Source organism: Neofelis nebulosa, chromosome 7 (assembly GCF_028018385.1).
Source record: "Neofelis nebulosa isolate mNeoNeb1 chromosome 7, mNeoNeb1.pri, whole genome shotgun sequence".
NCBI classification, from domain to species: domain Eukaryota; kingdom Metazoa; phylum Chordata; class Mammalia; order Carnivora; family Felidae; genus Neofelis; species Neofelis nebulosa.
In genome coordinates this window covers 146,252,593-146,276,379 of record NC_080788.1, presented here as the reverse complement: position 1 = coordinate 146,276,379, position 23,787 = coordinate 146,252,593, and the positions used below count along the sequence as shown (strand labels likewise).

At 41.2% G+C, this 23,787-nt stretch overlaps 1 protein-coding gene across 14 annotated transcripts in view; it reads right to left on the bottom strand.

Moving 5' to 3' along the window:
* Positions 1 to 23,787, bottom strand: part of MARK3 (microtubule affinity regulating kinase 3) — a 113,906-nt gene that overhangs the window by 34,148 nt on the left and 55,971 nt on the right. For 11 of the 14 annotated variants that reach the window (XM_058740373.1, XM_058740375.1, XM_058740374.1 and 8 more), the window contains 3 exons: positions 9,237 to 9,285; positions 6,243 to 6,308; positions 1,650 to 1,720 (listed from right to left, as the gene is read on the bottom strand). In XM_058740373.1, coding sequence (XP_058596356.1) covers positions 1,650 to 1,720; positions 6,243 to 6,308; positions 9,237 to 9,285 — 186 coding nt within the window. Of the gene's footprint in view, positions 1 to 1,649; positions 1,721 to 4,610; positions 4,798 to 6,242; positions 6,309 to 9,236; positions 9,286 to 11,023; positions 11,112 to 23,787 lie in introns of those variants that run through there. The other 3 variants (XM_058740382.1, XM_058740386.1, XM_058740385.1) reach the window with 3 other exon arrangements.

Genomic DNA, 23,787 nt, shown 5'->3' with positions numbered 1-23,787 from the left:
AGAGAGAGAGAGAGAGAGAGAGAGAGAGAGAGAACACCCCAAGCAGGATAGAGCCTGATGCACTCGATCCTAGGAAGAGTCAGATCATGACCTAAGCCAAAATCAAGAGTCAGACGCTTAATCGCCTGAGCTCCCCAGGCGCCCCAGTACAGAGTTAGTTTAAAAGCAGTAAAGGGGGTGACTGGGTGGCGCAGTCATTTAAACGTCCAACTTCAGCTCAGGCCATGATCTCACAGTTTGTGGATTCAAGCCCCATGTCGAGCTCTGTGCTAACAGCTCAGAACCTGGAGCCTGCTTCTGTTTCTGTGTCTCCCTCTCTCTCTCTCTCTCTCAAAAATAAGAAACATTTAATTAAAGGAAGGAAGGAAGGAAGGAAGGAAGGAAGGAAGGAAGGAAGGAAGGAAGGAAGGAAGGAAGGAAGGAAGGAAGAAATGCTGTAAAGTATCCTGCTCCTTTTCTGTGTCTATATCGAGGATGGGCAAATCATGGCCTTCAGGCTAAATCTGATCCACCACTTGTAAATAAAGTTTTGTTGGAACACATTCGTTGGAGCATATTCTTTTACAAACTGTCTACAGCTGTTTTTGTGCTACAACAGTCAAGTTAGATGGCTGTGACACAGGCTGTGTGGCCCACAAAGCCTGAAATATTTACTCTCTGGCGCTTTACAGAAAGAGCTGCCTGGTTTGTAATCTAAAAAAATAGGAGAATATAACGATTAAGAATTTGAGTTTTTGAGTCAGAGGACCTGGGTCTGAATCACTGGCAGGTCTGCTACTTGCCAGACGTCGTATTTTGGGCAAATTATTTAATCTTCCTGTGCCTCAGTTTCCTTATCTTTAGCAAATGAGCACAAGACCCCTTAACTCACAAAGGCTGCAGCAAGATTCACATTAATGTAGATAAAGCACTTATCCCAATATCCGGTAGGTAATGATCCATCAGTAAGTAGTAATTATGATTAATAAAAACAGGGAAGTTAGGTCACCTTTATATTTAAAACCTGCTTATTAAAATGAGCGTGTCTTTGGGGCACCTGGGTGGCTCAGTCAGTTAAGCATCCGACTTCGGCTCAGGTCATGATCTCACGGTCCGTGGGCTCGAGCCCCGCGTCGGGCTCTGTGCTGCCAACACAGAGCCTAGAGCCTAGAGCCTAGAGCCTGCTTCGGGTCCTCTGTCCCTCTCTCTCTTTGCCCCTTCCCAGCTCGTTCTCTCCCTCTCCCTCTCTCAAAATAAACAAATAAACTTAAAGAAATAAAATGAATGTGTCTTTGAAGAGCAGGGTGAAGACAAAACTAATAATGAACTGTGGGACTGTGATACTCCTCTTGCTAAAAACCGGGAGATGGTTTTAATTAATGCAATCATAGGTGTTTTGAGAGACTAGATTTTTGAGGCTCAACTGTCAAAAGTACGGTTAAGCGTGAGACTAAAATTCTGATAAAGCTAGAAATAGAACCCACAGTCGTTTCTAGCACAGTGCCTTAGGCATGAAAGGCACTTAATGAATTTTTGTTGACCTGAATGGCCAACCCCCTGCTCCATCCAATGGGACTTATAAGCATTTATTGAGGCAAACACTCTTTGCTTCAGGGTTTAAGCAAGATAACTTTATTAAATTAATAAACTGGAGGTGCATCAATTCATACCTGTCTAAATTTAGCTCTTGCTTCTTTTTCCTTCATTCTTCCATGTGCAACCAAATAGTCAAACACTTCACCTAAAATTGAGAAAAATAAAAGTAAGCAGAAGTCCTACTTTGGAGGACTAATTTTCCCATAAATTGATATTTCACTTTTAGGAATGCTCTAATTTTTATTTTTAAATCCAGGTTTGGAGACAAACAGAAACGTGGATTTTGAACTAAGTTAGCCTTAAGTTTAACTATAGGCAAAAGGCTCATTGATAAAATCTTTAAGCTAGAGAAAACGCTTACAATTAAAATCTCTTATGTTTATACCACTTTTATTTTAAGCATTATGCCTTCAATGTGCTTTAACAAAAACTGAAAACTAACAAGGGAAAGTGATTTGTGTTAAAAGAGGATGACACCTTCATTGTAGGATTATGATAAAAGCAGTTCCTTTCTTCCTCCTTTCCACAAGTATTTACTGAGCGCCCACTAGTTGCCAGGCACTGCTCTAGGCTCTGGGGAAAGACGGCAGTGAACAAAGCGAAGTCCCTTTCCTCGTGGAGAGTTTACAGTCTAGCAGGGAGAGACAATCAGTAAACAGGCGAAGAGCATCTTGGCTGGCGAGGACGGTGGAGCAGACGCGGGGACGTTCGCAGAAAGTGTGTGTGCACGTGCAAGTGCTTTGCTGACCACTGTCAGGCGGTGGACAACGTCCCTGTCTGGGAGAAAGAGTCTGGGCAAAGAACAAGGAAGCCATGTGGCCGAAGAACCACGAACGAGGGGAAGGGCACAGAGATGGGAAGAAGGGGTGAGGTCGTAAGAGTCCCGCAGGCTTTGCTCTGAGTAAGAGGAGAAGCAGAGGAGAGTGTGAAATGACTGACCCCTTAAAAGGGTCACTGTGGCTGGGGGGAGGGTTGGGGAAGGTTGGGGAAAGAACGGAAGGACAAGCGGGGCTTGGCGCGATGATCAGGGCAAGAATGAGGGAGGCTGGGCCTCAGTGGGAAGTGGTGGTAGTCAGGACGCAGTGGGAAGTTCGAGCCAACAGAACGTGCTGGTGGACACCTGGCTGGTAGTTTACACAGTATTGGTTCCTCAGCAAAAAGGTGACACTACAGAAAATATATCAGAATTGCCAATTGCTTATCAATTTGGAATAAAGAAACAATACCTCAAATCAACAGGAAAGGGTATTAATTTAGCAAATTAGACATAAAATGTGTTTGGGAAAGCATCCCATCCACTTCATACAAATAAAGAATATTTCCATCAGCTTAGTGACAACTTTCAACTAAAAGACTGTTATACTTAAAAAATGCTTAGTTTCAGAACATAACAAATATTTCTGGGGAAAAAGTTGCTCTGAATTGCACATTACTATCTCCAACTTCTAAGCTTCTAGCCCTAACTGAAACATTTTTAAATAATGGATGGGCATAAATACTGTATTTTCAAGTTCTCATTTGACTGCATAATGATCTTTTCAAAGGCATTACATAATGTTAATTTACACTACACGATTCGTGTTAACTATGATGAATTATGAAGTTAAATGTCAGCTAAGTAAAATGTCAGCATTTTCTAAGCGAATGACCTTTCTATTTGCAGAACAGTATACAATGTCAAAACAACTAGTTAAAAAGTGAAAACCACTAAAGATATGTGCATATCCTATGAAAAACAGTTTTGACTTAAAAAAAAAATTAATGGATTAATTAAATCCACTAGATGTTGTAGAGTAACATGGAGAAAGGTCTGTCAATATAATTTTAAAACAGTATTTTTATAAATTCAAAATTTATAAATTATAAACCTCTTAAGAGATTTGGAACCATAAAGTCACACTCACAATTACTAAGTTATAAATCAGGAATTCAACCCAGATCTCTTTATTTTCCTCATTAAAAGTGTATTAGCACTCAGATTAAGTAGCTAAACTGAAAAGCTCAAAAGGCAATTTATTAGGAAAAAGAGAGCAAATAGTGGCTCTCCCCACCCAGGTCAGGGACCATGCAGTTTGACAGGAAGCCCTTCATCCTAGCTCAGGTCCTGCCACTACCTAGCAGTGGCGCTGCTGGCACAGAACAACCTATCAGAGCTTTACTTTAAAAATTACTTAACAAAATTTTTTTTGTGGGAGCGCCTGGGTGGCTCAGTCAGTTAAGCGTCCAACTTCGGCTCAGGTCATGATCTCACAGTTCGTGAGTTTGAGCCCCTCGTCAGGCTCTGCGCTGACAGCTCGGAGCCTGGAGCCTGGAGCCTGCTTTGGATTCTGTGTCTCTCTCTGCTCCTCCCCCCCGCCCCATGCTCTGTCTCTGTCTCTCAAAAATGAATAAACATTTAAAAAAAAAAAAAATGTGGGGCTCAAACCCACAGATTGTGAGATCACGACCTGAGCTGAAGTTGGACGCTTAACTGACTGAGCCACCCAGGCGCCCCCCCCAAAATTACTTTAAATTAAGTAAATTAATTTACTTTAAAAATTAAGCAGTTACCTTGGATGACTTCTAAGATTCCTTCCAATTCTAAAATTCTATGATTCTACCAAACTGAAAAATACCAGGCTAGGGAGGAGTAGGTAGTCAATTTATGAAACTCTGGGTTGTTCCAAATGGCAAATGTATCAACAATAAAACAGATGTCCTGGAGACAGTGCTTTGTTGAGCTGATTAAAACAGCCCAAGCCAGAAAACCACATCACCAATGAACAGTGCCCGTTACAGCGCTGAGCCCCGCACTGAGCCCTCAAAGGAGGGCTGTGTTAGCATGTCCACTAAGAGGCTCAGAGACATGTTAATTTATCAGGTCACACTGTCAATGAGAGGCACTGGCTGGACTGACCCCACGTCTGTGTTTTTAAAAGCCCACCCTCTTTCTACTAAAAGTGGATGTTTCTAAGATGTTTTTGTCTTGCCCCTACAGAAGAGCAATCTCTATGACCCCTAAAATACATGGGAACAGAAAGCCACGACCAACTGACCACTCAGGAGAGGCTATCGACTGTCAGAAGGCTCGGGCTCCAGGCCTGACAGCGTGACCACAATGACTTCCCAGCCTCCATTTCTTCAAGGGTAAAAAGCCCATCCTTCACTGCCTGGCCACATCAAGGAGTCATTGTGAAGGTCAAAGGAGATCAGGTAAGAGAAAGCACTTGTGCGCTGCAGAAGCTACACCAATGAAAAGGTTATGAACATAATTCTGTAACACAAGTAGAAAGCATTAGAATTCCATATAGATTTTTCGTTCTGCAATTAAGTTTCAGTTCTTCCTACTACTCCTTAATTGTGGAAAATCCCAAATAGTTCTCAAATCAAACATTTTAAACTCTAAATCAGACAACTAATACTGAATTAGGGGTACGAAAAAGTAGTGTCAAAGGTTTGCCTATTGTAAACTCATTCTTGCCCACAACAGGTTGACAATCTTTTCATTGCAAAGAGGCTGTGACTCAATTTTCTGACTGATCAAAGTGCTAACAATAAAATAAAACTCTACTGTAATCAAAACAGTCAAAGCTATACTGCAGAGTTAAGCAGAATATGTCCCCAGTACTTTGTAATTTCATAAATGCAGCTCAGTTCTTATTTGCTGAGTATCTGCTATGTGCCGGGCACTATGTAGAGGTAGGAGCATGCAAGGACCAGTAAGAAAGCTTCCGCCGTCGAAAGACAAGGAGACTCACATGCGGTCCAAAAACTACAAGCCTAACCCAACCTCAACCCCAAAATGACAATCTTTGTAAAAGACAATAGTTATATACATGCATTTCAGAAAAATGGCTATACGTATACAACCCTGTAGGCAAAAAATGACTAATCCTTAATCTTTAAGGAAAATCTAAATATATGCACTGCAACCACCATTTCCGGCCTTGGGAAAGAGGAACACCAATGACATTATTATCTGATAAAGAAAACCATCCAATATACAGTACACATTTATTTCAAACAGGCTAAGGCACTGATATATTTAAAAATTCAAGTTCTTAAAATAAACAAAATGTGGTGTATGTATATACATAATGGAATATTATTCAACCTTAAAAAGGAAGGAAATTCTGACACATGCTACAACATGGGTAAACCTTGAGGACATTATGCTGAGTGGAACAGACCAATCACAGAAGTTCAAGTATTGTATGATTCCACTCATATGAGGTCCCTAAGAGGAGTCAAATTCATAGAGACAGAGAGAAGAATGGGGGGTGCCAGGGGCTGGGGAGGAGGAGAGGAAGGTTAGTGTTTAAAGGGGACAGAGTTTCAGTTTGGGGAAAATGAAAAGTTCTGGGAATGGATGGTGGTCACGGTTGCACAACAATGTCAATGTACTTAATGCCACAGAACTGTACACTTAAAATGCTGAATTTTATGTTATGTACATCTTGCAACAATAACAAAATCCAAGTTTTGGATATCATCATTTATTAATGCTAATAGTGAAGTACTTAATAGCAACCCACAGAAGAGCCAAGACAGCTTTCCTTCCTGATCCCCTGCTGCTGTATTACAACTCTGGACGGTAAACGAAACCCGAACAATCATCCATATGGGCAGTGTGGTTGCGCATTCTTCTAAAAGGGAAGAAAGGAAGAAAAACCTTTTAAAATTCTTACCTCCGCTTGCATACTCCATGATTAGGTACAGTGTTTTGTCAGTTTCAATGACTTCGAACAACTTCACTGGGGGAGGGGAAAGAATACAGGAAAAAAAGAAACAAATGTCTTTATGCATATACAATGTACATATAAACTGTAACTATGAACGGTAACTTTTTCCCGGTTAAAGATTTTTATAACTGGCCTTCTTCAAAGAATGTTCTTTGGGAATTTTATCACACACAACAACTGACTTTTAAAAGCATGAAATTCCATAAGAACACTTTCTGGGTGCTCAAGTGATGTGACTCTGGCATGCACTCAGCAGCCTAGGCAGTGCACCTGTGCGTATCTCCTCCATCCTCGTCCTGTGCTGTGTCTACACTGGCTAGCTGCCTTCCCAGCAGCTCCGCCTTTCCCCTCAGGAAGAGTTCTTATTTCACATCTAACCTGCAGGAGCTGCTTAGATCTACTCTACTCCTCCAAGTTTAAGTCTGTTCACTTGTCATTATGGCTTTAAGGGTATACAGAACAATTCCACGTGAGATTTCTGTTCACTTGTTCTCAGAGAAGAAGGTTCTTTTGTTACTATTCTGAAGCCAGAGATGGAAAATGTTAGAAGGGATTATGCTATCATTAATTGAAAAGAACTTTTTAAAGAATTATTTACAATGGGTCAATGTGACTGTGCTATAGCAGTCTCTTGTTACAGATAAAAATAATACTTCTATTACTGCTAATTTACCAAACCAAATCAAATCAATCAGAAATATACACATTTAAAAATCAAACTGAAGTACATGTCTAAAACTACTGAATCACTTTTTCCATATCTACTTTATTTTGGTAATGCATACTTGAAAGTTCAACTTACCAAAAAACGGGGGAGGGCGTGCTAGTCTCTTTTACTGCAGACTATTTTCTGACACTTTAACATAGAGCATCAGACCAAATAAAGTGTCTAACATAGTATGCAATGTTTGTTGAGCTGATGAATAAAACTATTATATCATTTCTTTTTTTTTTTTTTTTTTAATTTATTTTCAAGTTAGTTAACATATAGTGTCGTCTTGGCTTTAGGAGTTGTATCATTTCTAAAATGTTATATTCAGGTTGTCAGGAAAAAGAATTTAAAGAAATTTAAGGCATATATGCTGGTAAACCATCAACATTATCAATGCAAATACTGGCTCTTCTGCAAAAGCTCTCTGAATCCAATACAAATTTAAAATTTTAGAAATTCATACCTATTATCAAAGATATGTTATTTAGGAGTAAGTAGAGAGAAGTCTAATCAGGACACAATTTAACTAAATAAAACACAAAATATGTTTAAGTTAGCAAGTTCTAGGCTGCTGTGATTGGTTATTTGGTGCAAAGCTGGAATCTGAAATCGAGAGTTAGCTAACCACAAAGGGCTGAAATGAAAAGTAAGGAAATGTTTTCTTCCCACTATTATATTCCTTGTTCTATTTCTCCAAACATATATTTATTGACTCTAAGATTTTCACATTTTAACTAACATCACTAATAATAAGATGATGGCTTGGTAGCATTTTTTTTCCTTAGCAGTATGTGAAACTAATAATGCCTTTTAAATAATGTGGCTTAGACCTGATGAAACAGGGTGTAAGCTTTTCCCTCCTGTGGTTCCATTTTATTTTCTATTCTTATGCCTTAAGAATTCTTGATAGGGTCGCAACAACATGGGCAGAACTAGAGGGTATTATACTAAGTGAAATTAAAGACAAATATCACTCCCACTCATATGTGGGATTTAAGATACAAAACAGATGAACGGAAGGGAAGGGAAGAAAAGTAACGTAAAAACAGGGAGGGGGACGATACATAAGAGACTCTTAAATATAAAGAACAAACTGAGGGTTGCTGGAGGGGTCCTGGGTGGGGGGACAGGCTAGATGGGCAAGGGGCATTAAAGGAGGACATTTGTTGCGATGAGCACTGGGTGTTATACGTAGGGGATGAATCGCTGTATTCTACTTCTAAAATCATTATTGCACACTATATGCTAACTAACTTGGATGTAAATTAAAAAAAAAGAAAAAAGAATTCTTGAAAGGGTATCCTTAGCATCAAATATCATCCCTTCTACTTCCTAGAACTGATTTTGATATTAAGTTGGCTGTCAAGTGGCTGTCTTAACAGCTATTTCACTCTTCAAATAATATTTTTAGATTGTAGGAGATAGCATTGTGCAAAAAAAAGTATTATTTTAAAAGAGCTCTATTATGTTATATGTGGGATCAAGCTTTCATTGAGATGTATATACAAAATACTAAGTAATTTGCATACGTTTGCCTTGTTCCAACAATTATGATGAGAGCAGGACCACAGCCCTTCCTCATCCTTACTCACTCACTTATTTTTAAGTAAGCTCTACACCCAACATGGGGCCTGAACCCATGACTCCAAGATCAAGAGCTGTGTGCTCTACTGACTGAACCAGCCAGGCGCCCCTCTACCTTTTTCACTCCCACCTCATCCCACCTAGCACAAAGCTACGCACACAAAGGGCACATAACACAAATTTGTACTGAACAGAACAATTCCTATCAAAATTCCATTAAATAGCAGGTAACCTGTATTTTTAAAAATACAACTCAATATACAAATAATTTCTTAAGAACAATGCCATGGCAAAAACTGTTATATCTTTGAAACCTTAACTCTGACTTATAATTCCCTTCTCTATGAAATAAAATTACGTTATGTTCTAATATGCACTAAAAATTAAAAAATTATAATCTGATTACAGATGTTTCTACTGCATTAAGTTTTATATTCAAGTGTTTAATACCTAAGCTTTTGACTGTCTTCAGCAATTTCAAAAACTTAATACAAATGATCAAAAATTTGTATAAACACAGATTTTATGAAAAGTGTACCTGGGCTGGGAGGAAGGAAGGAATCTCCTACCACTCCTGGGACATATGTTTAGACACAAAATGGAATGCATTTAGACCCAAAAGTATTTAAGAAAGCAGAAAGTACCTATGTTTGGATGATTTAAAATCTTCATTATTCTTACTTCTCTGAAGAGCTAAAAAACAAACACATAATCCCCCAACACAGGTTATTAAACATTCTATTCCACTGTTGTAATACAAATTTAAATCTCTTAGGTAACTGATCCATTGCTAACGTTCAACAGTCCACATCTAACACTAGTATGAGAGTCCAGGGTAGCTATAAATGGTTCAGTTTTATCTCCTGAAAAAGCAGAAGTCCCAGAGGAGGATGATATAACAATCTGCATTATATTTTGCTATCCTGAACATATGAGACCATTTAGGCAAGAACAGTCTGCGATGAAACTTAGTCTGATTCAGTATCTACCCAGGGGCAGATATTGCAAATCCATACACGTACAGTCCTAGAGAACTACATCACAAGTGTATTCGACTGATAATTCCAAGTAATTCTACAAGAAGACTTTGAACAAAACCACTTTGGGAAATCCTTGTTGGAGAAGGCAGGTAATTTAGCACGGAAGTTGTGGCAGACTGTGACACTAATGATCCTACTGAGCCCTGTCTCACATGTTCACACTTTTGTGTGGGCTGTATGATCTGCTCTGGCTCTGGCCTATGGGACAGTACCAAATTTGAAGAAAAGGCTGGATAAGCGGTTGAATATCAGGGCTTGTTCTCTTGGAATGATGTTGCCATGAAATGAAGAGGCCAGACCAGCCTCTTTAAGGATGAAAGGCTGTATGTAGGAAAAGAGCCACTGTTCCAACAGAGGACAGCCCCATCAACTTGTCAACCGAATGCTGCCATACAAGTGAACCCAGCAGATGCCATAACAAAAACCACCCAGGCAAGCCGAGAGCTGTCCAGCCATCACGAAGAATAAGGAGAAATATTAACCTGTCGTATACACATGTGCTGTAAATTCAGAAGAGGGGCACAGTGTACAGCCTCGGCTAGTATCAGAAGATCTCAGAAAGTAACAATTCTAGAGACCATCTTATTCCACCCTCTTGCAAACAGGTGGAAACCAGGAAAGGGGAGGAAAAGATCTCCGAAGGTCCTGCTCTCTTTCTGTAGGCAACTGGGCTACTAGAACCAGGTCTCCCAACACCCAGTATCCATAACCTATGAGAGGCATGGGCTGAGCAGAATTTGGGAAGGAGGAGCAGCTGACTATGTGGAAAGGAATCTGGGGAGAAATCACAGGGGTCTTACCGCACTTGCCCTGCCCACCACATCTAATCTAGAATTGAATCGGCACCTAACAGCTAAGAGCATGGAGATGGGCATGGATGTATCTGATCTATAAACCGAGCTCAGAGCCTAAAAACATGGGGTCAGAAGAGTAAGATTCCTTTCCTGAAGGCTGGGTCATCTCTAAAGGCACTTTTCTCTCCAACACAAATCTCTCCTGTTGCTGCTGTGGTCATTCTCACATTTTATGTTCTGAGATGAGAAGTAACTACCCTGACTACCACTCAGGCTTGAGTTTGTAGTTTCCCTCTGTCAAGCCAACATAGAACCCTGTTTTCCAATCCATTATAGTTGAATTTGTAGCATATAATCTGAAACTCCCAGTTATTTCCACAACTGCTAAGTTAGAAGAGCTCCAAGTTAGATACAAAGCCAAAACAAGTTAGGACACTGCATTTCGAATGAAACCCAGGCTTGCTCCTCCCACCTCAGCTCCAGCCACCCCAACTCCTGTGACTCCTCTCAGGTAGGAGAGCATACAAAGCTCCTTCCTTCCTTAGAGTCTCTTCTTTCTGTCCTTGAAGTCTCAGGCAGATCCTCTGTAAACCTCACCTGAGAAGATCTTTGTTTTACATCATAGCGGTCTGTTTGCTTCCTCATTACAATGTCTTTCAAGTGTAAGGACACACTTTTGGTGGACCTGTGGGGAGGGGGCACATCAGTGTCCTTTCACTACTGTACTTGAGACCAAGCCTGGCACACAGCACTCCTCTGGCACACGTACTGACCACCAAGCAGTGTGGTTTCATAGTTCTGCTGGCAGGAGGGCAGATCAAATGAAGGTGATCAGTTTTAAATCCCTACTGGCAGTGCAGCACTGAAACAAAGTACTCAGGGCCAAGGAGCAGGAAAAGATGATGCAGTATCCCAGGAGCCCAAGGGAGGCAAGAGCTCACTTTAGTAACCAGACTTGTGCAGGACTTAACAAGAGGTCTACAGCAGAAAATGAGCTCAGTGTGCTTTGGACACATGAGGAAAGATACGGCGTGACCAATTAAGACTATTTAAGGGGGTGCCTGGGTGGCTCAGTGGGTTGAGCATCTGACTTCAGCTCGGGTCATGATCTGATGGTCTGTGAGTTTGAGCCCCGTATCGGGCTCTGTGCTGACAGCTCGGAGCCTGGAGCCTGCTTTGGATTCTGTGTCTCCCTCTCTCTCTGCCTCTCCCCAACTCATGCTCTCTCTCAAAAATAAATAAAACTTGAAAAAAAAATTAAAAAAAAAAAAAAAAAGACTATTTAAGGAAGACCAAGGGATCCATCTGGCAGAACAGTGCATTTCCGAGCATGGTTTTCAGGTCACCTGCATCAGAATCATAAGGATATGCAAACTGCAGGTCCCTGGGCCCTACCTCTCGCTAGATCAGAAATGGGACTGAGAATTGTACTTAAACAAACATTTTTTTTTACGTTATTTTTGAGACAGAGAAAGTGTGAGTGAGCAGGGGAGGGACAGACAGAGAGAGAGGAAGAGAGAGAATCCCAACCAAGCAGGCTCAGAGCCTCAAACTCACTGAGATCATGATCTGAGCCAAAACCAAGAGTTGGACACTCAACCCTGAGCCACCCAGGTGCCCCCCACCCTTTTTGAGAGAGAGAGAGAGAGAGAGAGAGAGAGAGAGAGAGAGAGAGAGAGAGAGAATATGAATGAATCTTGAGTGGGCATGGAGTCCGATGTGGGGCTCGATCCCAGGATCCTGGGATCATGGCCTGAGCTGAAACCAAGAGTTGGATGCTCAACCGACTGAGCTACCCAGGCGCCCTGAGAATCTTTCTTTCAACAAGCATCCCAGGTATGGTGGTTTTAAAATTCTTTTTTTAAAGATTTATTTTTTAATTCTAAAATTTGTGGTGTCCACAAATTCTTTGATAATCCTCCCTGCAAAAGATAGAATGTAATATCCTTGCCTTTGAGTGAGGGGTATACTTAATGACCTGCTTTGAATGAACTGAGTAAGGCAGAAGTGATGGTGGGGGGCATTCAGAGATTGACCAGGTCCTGAAAGGCACATGGCACCCTCCAGGTCTCACAGATCACTTGCTTGTGTGTCACGAGGACGTTAAACCCTCCGATGGACAGACCCAGATGGCAAGGTACTGAGGCCTCATGCCCATGGCCTGTGAGGAAATGCAGCCCCTAGACAAAGCCAGGTGAGAGGGCTCCTCTGGAAGCAGAGCTGCGAGCCCCAGTCAAGTCTGCAGGTGCCTGTAGCTGTGGCTCCTACCAAAACTCCCCGGAAGCCCCTGGGACAGAACTACCCCCTTAAGTCACTCCCTAACACAAGACTCGAAGACACTGTGAGATAACAAATGGCTTCATTTAAGTTGCTAAGTGTTGGAATGATTTGTTAGAGAGCAGTAGACGACTAATCTACTACAGACAACCCATGACTTACAGCAGAGGGTATGCCGAGGGAAGCGCTGTGAAACCCAGAGGAAAGGTGAATGGGGCCCGACGGAGGGATGGGTAGTACAGCATTCTTTTAAAAGTTTTGTTATTATACTGAAATCTTGCCATTTGCAACTACGTGGATGGAACTAGAGGGCATTATGCTAAGCGAAATTAGTCAGAAAAAGACAAATATCATATGACTTCACTCATATGAGGACTTTAAGATACAAAACAGATGAACATAAGGGAAGGGAAGCAAAAATAATATAAAAACAAGGAGGGGGACAAAACAGAAGAGACTCCTAAACACAGAGAACAAACAGAGGGTTGCTAGAAGGGTGGGGGGATGGGCTACATGGGTAAAGGGCACTGAGGAAGACACCCGTTGGGATGAGCACTGGGAGTTACACATAGGGGATGAATCACTGAAATCTCCTCCTGAAATCATTATTGCACCATGTGCTAACTAACTTGGATGTAAATTATAAAAAATAGATTATAGAAAGAAAAAAAAGTTTTATTATAAAAGGACACTTGAAGAGAAATCACCCGTTTCTACCATATTAATTTACCTTATTTCTCTATATTCCTTTTCAATCTTATGCAGAGGCTAGTTGTAAAAAAAACAAAATGAAAAAACCACTGAAATGGATCAAGTGACCAATGTGCATCCTCCTAACATCTCCATGTCCTCTAGGAACTGGTCACCCAGGAGGAGAACAAACATGTTCGAAGGCAAAGATTCAGGATCCTGGTGATCAGAATACCAAGGACACCAAATATACAGTATCAGAGAGGAAAGAAATGTCCCAACAGCCAGGACTTGGGACGTCCAGAAATGATCTTTGGAAAAAGACAATTTACCAAGTAATGTAAAATGAAGTGAGAACATAAAAAAAGAGCATGAAGGGTGGGGAGGAAGGGGTCATATAAAACTGGGATCAAGGCTCGCCTCTCCAGATACACAGGTACAAGACGGGAGGAACAGGCTGTAACGTGGACGGCCTGTGCTTCTCATGGCAGCTGAGTGACAGGCTGAACGACAACTTAGGTGGTAGAAATCATGAAGCAAACATAATGACCACCCCCTTCTTTAATAGAAAACAGCCATATTGTAAATCTAAGATTCACGAGTAATTATTAGCAGTCTTGGATAAAGAGAAGGAGACACAGTCAAGAAACATCCAGAGGGTAAAGGAGACAGACGCCAAGGGGACGCTGACACCTCGGGTGCCACTCTGAGACCGAGAAGATGTGATGGTCTGAGCCACAGCACAGCAGGGCAGACTGAGCTGGTTTCGGACAAGCAGTGCGAGGGGTGCTGGAGGCCAGTGAAAACACAGCATAGTATGTGTGTCCGGACCTCAGAAAAAAATTCTGGGCTAGAGATAAACTCTGTAGAATTACCAGCATAGAGATGACATCCTTGGAAGGACGCAACACTGCCTAATTGTGCAGAATGAAAAGACAGAGACACTGAAAAGCAAACATTTCAAAGAGGAAAGAGCTGGGGTCCACAACAGAGACTCAGACAAGGCAGCCAGAGATCATGAGATCCGGACACCGGGGTCTAATGCCTACCACAGACCTACACGCGGGGCCGGGAATCTATTGACCAACAGCATACCGGGTCCTGGGGCATCTCGAGGGTGCTTTAGGAAGGAAAGACGGAAAGGTGATATACCTGCTCTTCCTCTTCACTGTGCAGGAATCTCTGTTCCTCTGTTTTACTACGCTGCTCCCTGCAAGCTTTGCTCAACGAAAGGATAAATCAAAGCCCCTCTCAGATAAAACCAAGGGAGAGAGGCTGGCAAAAACCCACAGAGTTTAATGAAGAAGGAATTGTGAAGAAAATGCATTGGTGTGAAAAAGGAAAAATACAGGTCTTCGCTTTTCTGTACACGGAATATCTCTGGAAGGACAAACAGAAACTGATGCTACTGGTTGTCCCAGGAGCAGGATCAGGGTGACTGGAAGTCAAGGGCTGAATGAAGACCATTCCTTCTGTACTTTTTTCTGTCCTTTGAACTTTGAATCACATAACTGTATTTAATCTCCCTTCCCTCAATTAATCTGATTTTTAAGAAAAAAGGTTGAGAATGAACAAAGCTTTTTGTTTTTTGTTTTGGCTAAAAGGGGAATTCTTAAAAAAGACAAGGTAGCTGGAAATTGCTGTGTTTTGATCTCTGGTAACAAGAAGAGCAAATTCTATTCCTTCTCACCATGTGGGTGGGAGGCTGCTGGTGGGTGAAAGGCAAGCAAGTCTTCTAGGGAGAGTCTCTGAAGTCAAGTAAATGTGACAGCCAGTGCCATAAGGCAAAATTTAAGACAGGCAGAGATTCCAGTTGCTCTGAGAACCACCCTGACATTAAATGTCTTGAAATAAAGAACAGAATAGGAAAGTTAACAGATGATAGGGAAATAAGGTAATTAGCAGCATTATTAAAGACCATCTAACAACACTAGCCAAAAGCAATGACCTCTCCTACCCAAGAAGAGATGTCTAGAGATGTGGGGATATGACACGTCTGGGTGTATTACAATGCATTTAACTAGGATTTTACTGACGTCATGTAGGTTACTAATAAATTTATGCCATTATAACATTAAACTGAACATCCTTGTGCAGTAGTGCCCCGCCCCTCGACCTTATCTGCAGTTTCAGTTCCCTTTGATCAACCTCAGTCCAAAAGCAGATGATGCTCCTTCTGATGTATAGTTAAAAGGTCGGGAGTAGCTGAACGCTGTCATATGCCTACATCACTCACCTCACTTCACCTCATCACTAGGCATTTTATTATCTCACATCATCACAAGAGAAGAAGGGGAAGTACAGTACAGTAAGATGTTTTGAGAGAGACCACATTCATAGAACTTTACTACAGTACATTGTTATTATTCTACTTTATTATTAGTCATTATTGCTACTCTTACTATGCCTAATTTGTAAATTCAACTTTATCACAGGTGTGTGTGTGTATAGGAAAAACGTAGTATGTGCCATAGTTTCAGATAGGGAGTCTTGGAAAATGCCCCTCTTGGATAAGAGGGGACTATTGTATATACATTCTTGTACACTTATGCAAATGTACTGGCAAGGTAGAGTCTTAGAAAGCGAATGGGGGCCAAAGGGCATACACACTTTTTTTTTTAAGATTTTATTTTATTTTATTTTTTTAATTTTTTTTTTTTTTAATGTTTTTTATTTATTTTTTGGGACAGAGAGAGACAGAGCATGAACGGGCGGGAGAGGGGCAGAGAGAGAGGGAGACACAGAATCGGAAACAGGCTCCAGGCTCCGAGCCATCAGCCCAGAGCCTGACGCGGGGCTCGAACTCACGGACTGCGAGATCGTGACCTGGCTGAAGTCGGACGCCCAACCGACTGCGCCACCCAGGCGCCCCAAGATTTTATTTTTTAAAGTAATCTCTACAACCCAGCGTGGGGCTCAAACTGAAAACCTCAAGATCAAGAGTCACATGTTCTACCAGCCAGACACCCCCAAAGGGCATGCATGCCTTTAAAGCTTTGTTAGTGCTATATTACTAGATTGAAATATATTACACTATTGGCAACAATATGCGGTTTCCTATTTCTCTACACTCTTGCCAACACTATGCATCACTAGTTTTTTTTGCAGATCTGAGTGATGAGAAAATGGTATCTACAGGATGTTGAACATTTTTACTTGAATACTGACCATCTGTCCTATTAATTACTTAAGTATATCTTTCGATTATTTTCCACAGATTATATACTCCTGTTCACTGATTTGCATGACCTTGTATGGAGTTAAGGAAGTAAGACCTGTGTCTGCCAAGGCAGGCACTGTTGGTTACTTATCCAAACTCATCCCTGCCCTCTTCTGTCTGCCTCTCTTCTCTGTGAAGTTCCCAGAAGCAATCCTTTCAACTTTTTTAGCTATTTCACCTACTGTTTACCTACTTATTTCTAAAAAGCCAGAATGTAATGCTTCCTTAATTTTCCATTTTAGACGTTTTCTTGTAGCTACCTACTATAGTGAGCATTTTCAACTCTGGCCATTTGCTGCCTTACTTCTAAATAGCCTGCTTGCACTGCTGTTCACGGATTTGTTTAGCCCCTCCCCAACCCCATTATCTACTGAATTTAAGTAGGCTACATACCCAGTGTGGAACTCAATGTGGGGCCTGAACTCATGACCTTGAGATCAAGACCTGATCTGAGGTCAAGAGTTAGATGCTCAACTGTTTGAGCCAGCTAGGTGCCCCTTTACTGATTTCTTAATATGGGCAGTGAAGACTTCACTCTCTTATGTCCTTCCCCACGGTATGTCCCTTCCCTCCTTCTTCCTAATCAGTTATGATAGCATTTGGCTAAATCATTGTTTACGTTATATAAATATTTACATGGATGGAATGCATTTCCATCTTTTTTATTTATTTTTGGTTTCCTTGGAGCCAATAACTTCCTTGGTAATTTTGTTCACTTAAGTTTACGTTTATTAAATAAATAATTTTGAGAGAAAGAGAGGGAGAGAGAGAATCCCAAGCAGGCTCCATGCCATCAGCATGAAGTCCAATGCAGAACTCAATCCCAAGAACCATGAGATCATGACCTGAGCCGAATCAGGTCAGATGCTGAACCAACCGAGCCATCCAGGTGTCCCTGTTTACTTAAGTTTTCTATGTATCCCTCACTTTACTAATTCACCCTTAAACTCTGTGACAGAGGTATAAATCTTTCAAAATACTTTCACAGTTAAGTAATTTTTTTTCCTTATAGATATTCATATTTTGAAGGCCTCTGCCCTGTTCTCAAGGCCCACTCTGTTGGATTTCCTGTTCTGGATCCTACACTTGTCTCTTTCTTGGTATTCTCTCTTGTTGTGGTGACATATATCCCACAATAGTTCCCAAGTGAGGGTAATTAAATGGTTAATTTTAAGACCTTGCATGCCCCAGAATATTTGATTCTGTCTTCACATGTGATTGACAGTTTGTCTGGGTAAAGAATTATATATTAGATTTTTCTTGGGGCTCCTGGGTGGCTCAGTCCATTAAGCATCCAGCTTCGGCTCAGGTCATGATCTCCTAGTTCATGAGTTCGAGCCCCATGTCAGGCTCTGTGCTGACAGTTTGGAGCTCAGAGCCTGGAGCCTGGTTGGGAGTCTGTGTCTCCCTCTCTCTCTGCCCCTCCCCTGCTCACACTGTCTCTCTCTCTCCCTCTCAAAAAAAAACATTAAAAAAAACCCCAATAGATTAGATTTTTCTCTCAGAAAAATTTCCCCTCAACTTTAAAAGGTGTTTTTTGAAAAGATGTTTATTTATTTTGAGAGACAGAGACAGAGACAGAGCTTGGGCAGGGGAGGGGCAGAGAGAGAGGGGGAGAGAGAGAATCCCAAGCAGACTCCATGCTCAGTGTGGAGCCTGACTTGGGGATTGATTTCATGAACTGGGAGATCATGACCTGAGCAGAGATCAAGAATCGGACACTTAACAGACTGAGCCACTAGATGCCCCCTCAGCTTCGATGACATATAATTAACATGTGACACAGTGAAAGTTTAAGGTATAAAATGTAACAATCTGAAACACCTATATTTTGTGAAATCCTTACCAAAATGAAGTCAGTTAACACACCCTTCGCCTCACGTAATTACCATTTCGTTGTTGTCATGGTGGTGCTACGTCCACAGCAGTGTCAAACATACAACACAGTATTGTTAACACCAAACACCGTGCTGTACGTGAGATCCCTGGACACTAACCATCTTAGAACCGGGGAAGTTTGGTTTTTTCTTTTAAGTTTATTTATTTATTTTGAGAGAGACAGAGACAGCACAAGTCGGGGTGGGGCAGAGAGAGAGAGAGAGAGAGAGAGAGAGAGAGAGATAGGGAGGGAATCCCAAGCAGGCTCCACACCGTCCGTGCAGAGTCCAACTCGGGGCTTGAACTCACGAAACTGAGAGATCACCACCTGAGCTGAAACCGAGAGTCGGATGCTTCACTGACTGAGCCATCCAGGCGCCCCATAACGGGAAGTTGTATCCTTTGTAGCCACCTCTCCCCATTTCCCCCACCCCCCACTGCCTACTCTCTGCTTCTAGGAGTTCGGTTTTTTAAGATTCTACATAGAAGTGAGAACATACAATATTTGTCTTTTTCCATCTCACTTGTTTAACTTAACATAATGCCCTTGAGATCCATCCACGTTGCCTCAAATAGCAAGATTTCCTTTTTCGTGGCTGAATGATATTCCTGCATGAGTATGTGTGTGTGTGTGTGTGTGTGTGTGTGTGTGTGTGTGTGTGTGTGTAATCTCACATCTTCTTTATCCATCTGTTTTGTATGTTAATGTTTTGGCTAGTGAAGGTCAGATATCTCTTTGAGGTAGTGACTTCATTTCCTATGGATGTGCACCCAGAAGGGAGACTGCGAGATCATAAGGCAGCTGTCCTGTTAATTGTTTGAAGACTCTTCATACTGTTTTCCACAGCAGCTGCGACAGTTTGCATTCCCACCAATGAAGAGTGCCCGAGGGTCGTCACTTCTCCACAACCCGGCCAGCATTTATCCCTTTCTGGTAACAGCCATTCTAACAGATATAAGGTGAGAAAGATCTCATTGTGGTTTTGGTTTGCATTTTCCTGATGATGAGTGAGGTTGAGCACCTTTTCATGGACTTACTGGCTATTCCAATGTCTTCACTGAAAAAAGGTTTTTGCCCATTTTAATCAGATCATTCGGGTTTTTTGTTTGTTTTTACTATTGAATTGCAGAAGTTCCTTATCTATTTTAGATATTAATTCTTTACCAGATATATGGTTTGCAAATATTTTCTCCCATTCTGTGGGTTCCCTTTTCATTTTGTTGACTGTTTCTTTTCCTGAACTTCTCCACTAGTTGATTTTTGCTTTTGTTGCTTGTGCTTTTGGTGTCATGCCCAAAAAATCATTGCCAACGCTAACGTCCAAGAGCTTTTCCCTATGTTTTCTTCCAGGAGCTTTATGGTTCAGGTCTTCCGTTTAAGTTCTTCATCCACTTTGAATTAATTTTTGTCAGTGGTGTAAGATAGGGGTCCAATTTCAATCTTTGCCTGTGAATATCCAGTTCGCTCAGAATTTTAAAGGCCTCACTCCATTATCTTCCAGCTCACAACAATGCAGAATAGTGTGATGCCATTTTGGTACAATTCTGTTTGTGACCTAATTTTTCCTCTTCATTCTCCTTAACCTTGATGTATTTAAATCTTAATGGTACCAGAGATTTAATATCTGTGCTGCATTAGCATTCATTAGATATACTGTGGGCCTTTAGTCATTTTGCACTAGGCACCAAGCCTCTCAATCTGGAAGTTCAGATTACACGGTTCTGGGAAACTACCTTTTGCCATTCCTTGATAACTTCCTCTCCTATTGTCAGTTCTTTTTATCACTCCTCTTTATCACAAACTACACCTCCTGGATAGATACTTCAATTTAAAAAAAAAATTTTTTTTAATGTTTATTTTTTGAGAGAGACAAAGACAGAATGCAAGTGGGTTGGGGCAGAGCAAGAGGAAGACACAGAAGCAGAAGCAGGCTCCAGGCTCTGAGCTGTCAGCATAGAGGCCGACACGGGGCTTGAACCTATGAGCTGTGAGATCGTGACCTGAGCCGAAGTCGGACACTCAACCGACTGAGCCCCCCAGGTACCCCCAGATACTTCAATTTTATACCATATCTTCCTTCATTCTCAAAGTCTTTGAATTTTTATGTTACTTTTTGAGAAATTTCTTTGACTTTATTTTCCAACCCTTTTATTGACTTCCTTCCCAATACCATAAATTACCCTTCCTCAATGGTCCTTTTTCAATGCATCATGTTCTTTCACAAATATAATGATTGTTTTTGTACTGTCTTTCTCTTTCAAATCTTTGAAAAGACAAATTATAGTTTTTCATTTCTTTTAAGTAGTCTAGTTTACTCTTCCAGTTTTTCTTTTTCATTCCTGTTTGTTTTAGTCTCTGGTTATTCTCAAGTATCTGGAGATTTCTGGTTGTCCTTCTATATTTCCATATTTAAGAGAGGCACCTCTCAAAAATTCTCTCAAAGATAAATAAATAAACATTAAAAAGAGGGGCGAGTGCCTGGGTGGGTCAGTCGGTTAAGCATCCAACGTAGGCTCAGGTTGTGATCTCACAGTTCGTGAGTTTGAGTGCTGTGCTGACAGCTTGGAGCCTGGTTTGGATTCTGTCTCCCTCTCTCTTTCTGCTCCTTCTCCGTGCTCTCTCTCTCTCAAAAATAAATAAACGTTTAAAAAGAGAGAGAGAGAGAGAGAGAGAGAGAGAGAGAGAGAGAGAGAGAGAGAGAGAGAGAGCCCCAAAACTCTGGACTAAGTGTTATGTATATGAGGGCTGGACCACAAGATGACTGGGCAGAGATTAAAGAGCTTCAGTAGAAAATACTCGAATGTCTGTATCTGTATTTTCTTTTCTTTCTTTTTCTTTTTCTTTTTTTTAAGGGGGGGTAGGGGCAGAGAGACACAGAGAGAGACAATCCTAAGCAGGCTCGGCACTATCAGCACAGAGCCCAATGCAGGGCTCTAAACCACAAGCCTTGAGATCATGACCTGAGCCAAAATCAAGAATCAGATGCTTAACAGAATGAGCCGTCCAGGTGCCCCGTATCTATATTTTCTTGAAGTCAATTTTTCCAGAAAAGAAATCTCCTATTTCCTTTTCAGGCAATATACAAGGGGCTAACAAAGTTCTGGGAAGTGAGCAAAGAGGGTGGGCCCCTGTTTGAGGTATGGGGTCCCCAGTCTAGAAGGCCTTAGATTCACCCTCTTCAGAAAACTGCCCAATATCTACAAGGGCAGAGAAGGGGAAGATGCCTAACTGGGCAGGCTGCAAAAGGTGGCATAGGGCCCTGCACAAATTTTCGGCCAATCTTTCCGTTTCCAGTTCTACTTGTAACTCCACCCACAAAAGGACTTAGCACTTATTTCTCAGCGTTCTGAATCCTGTGGCATGACTCAGCATGATTCTTTTTGCTACCAGTCTCTATCTACCTCCACCCTTAACTCCTGCTTGTAGGGGCTTGGTTTCAGCTCAGTCTGGGTTGCTAAATCTATTAAACATCACACACACACACACACACACACACACACACACACACCACACATGGGCGCATGCCATCTGGCAAAACTAGGTTCAATTCTTTGTCAGCTAGTCTTCTATTCTGTCACTTCTTTTTTTAATTCCTTCACCACTATTTAGTAAATGGGGGGAGGGAGCAAAGATAAATATACTAATGTTTAATTCTAAGTCCTATATGCTGATACTTTTAATTTCTGGTTTTTGAATACATGTGATATTGAACTGTAGTTTTCTTCCCTTTTTCCAACGCATTTTGATAGTGTTTCTAAATTTGAGAGAAGAATTAGTAATTTCCAGGGCCCCTGGGTGGCACAGTCAGTTAAGTATCTGACTTCGGTTCAGGTCATGATCTCACAGTTTGTGAGTTTGAGCCCTGCATTGGGTGAGCCTGAGCCCCACTTCAGGCTCCACACTCTCTCTGCCCCTGGCGGGATCTCTCTCTCCTTCTTTCTCTCTCCCTTCCCCTGTCTCTGTCCCTCATGGGATTCTCTCTTTCTCCCTCTTTGCCCCATGATCACTTGTGCTCTCTCTCAAAAGTTTAAAAAAAAAAAAAAAGTTAGGAAGTTCCCCTTCTTTCTTAAGTTCTGAAATAGCTGGAGAGAAATGGTACTATCTATTCACTGAAGGTTTGAAAGAAGTCAAGCATGAAATCCTGGGTTTGGCAATTTGAGGCGTGCATCTGGCCTTTTTACCACTTTCTCAATTACTTCTATAGTTACCGGTGCAGATAGATTCTTTCCTAGAGTTAATTTTGGTAACTTATGTTTTCCTAGAACACTATCCATTTCTTAGGTTGGTTCTAATTTATTTGCACAAAAGGTTCCCTTGTAATAATTTTAATTCTTCTCTATCTAGTCTTTTCCATGCCCTTCATTCCATACTTGATATTTTCTCTCCCTTTCCCCCACTAAGTTCCCTAAGGTAACGAGGTGGTTTGTCTTTTTTATTGCCTCCCTTTTCATCCCCCCTCAAAAACAACAACAAAAACCAAAGCTTTAGATTTCTCTTTTCTTCTGTTTCTCAAATTCGTGAATTCCTGACTTTATTAGTTCCTTACATTATTATTAATACTTCCCAAGATTTTGTTCCCTCTTCTTAGTTTAATATTTAATGTATTCACAGTCATTCTTTCTTGTTTAATAAAGTGTTTAAAGCTACAAATTTTTGGGGCGCCTGGGTGGCTCAGTCGGTCAAGCGGCCGACTTCAGCTCAGGTCATGATCTCGCGGTCCGTGAGTCCGAGCCCCGCGTCGGGCTCTGTGCTGACAGCTCAGAGCCTGGAGACTGTTTCAGATTCTGTGTCTCCCTCTTTCTCTGACCCTCCCCTGTTCATGCTCTCTCTCTGTCTCAAAAATAAATAAATGTTAAAAAAAAATTTTTTTTTAAATAAAAATAAAAAAATAAAGCTACAAATTTTCTTGAGCATCAAAAACAGTATTCTTTAGGTTCTGATATGTAGTTTATTAGTGTTAGTACGTCTAGATATATTCCAATTTTGGTTTGCATTTTAATAAATGACCTATGAATTCTGTGTTTTAAGTTCCACATGTTTGTACTTTTATTTCTATTTTTATTGGTTTCTATTTTTACTGCTCTTCATTCAGAAAATGTAGTCTGCAGGGTCGCCTGGCTGGCTCAGTTGGTAGAACACGTGACTCCTGATCTCTGGGTCATGAGTTCAAGCCCCACGTTGCGCATGGAGCCTATTTAAAATTTAAAAAAAAAAGAGAGAGAGAGAGAAAATGTAGGCTGGAAAGATCTATTAGGCTTATTAATCATATTAACAGAAGCACTGCTTACAGTTGTG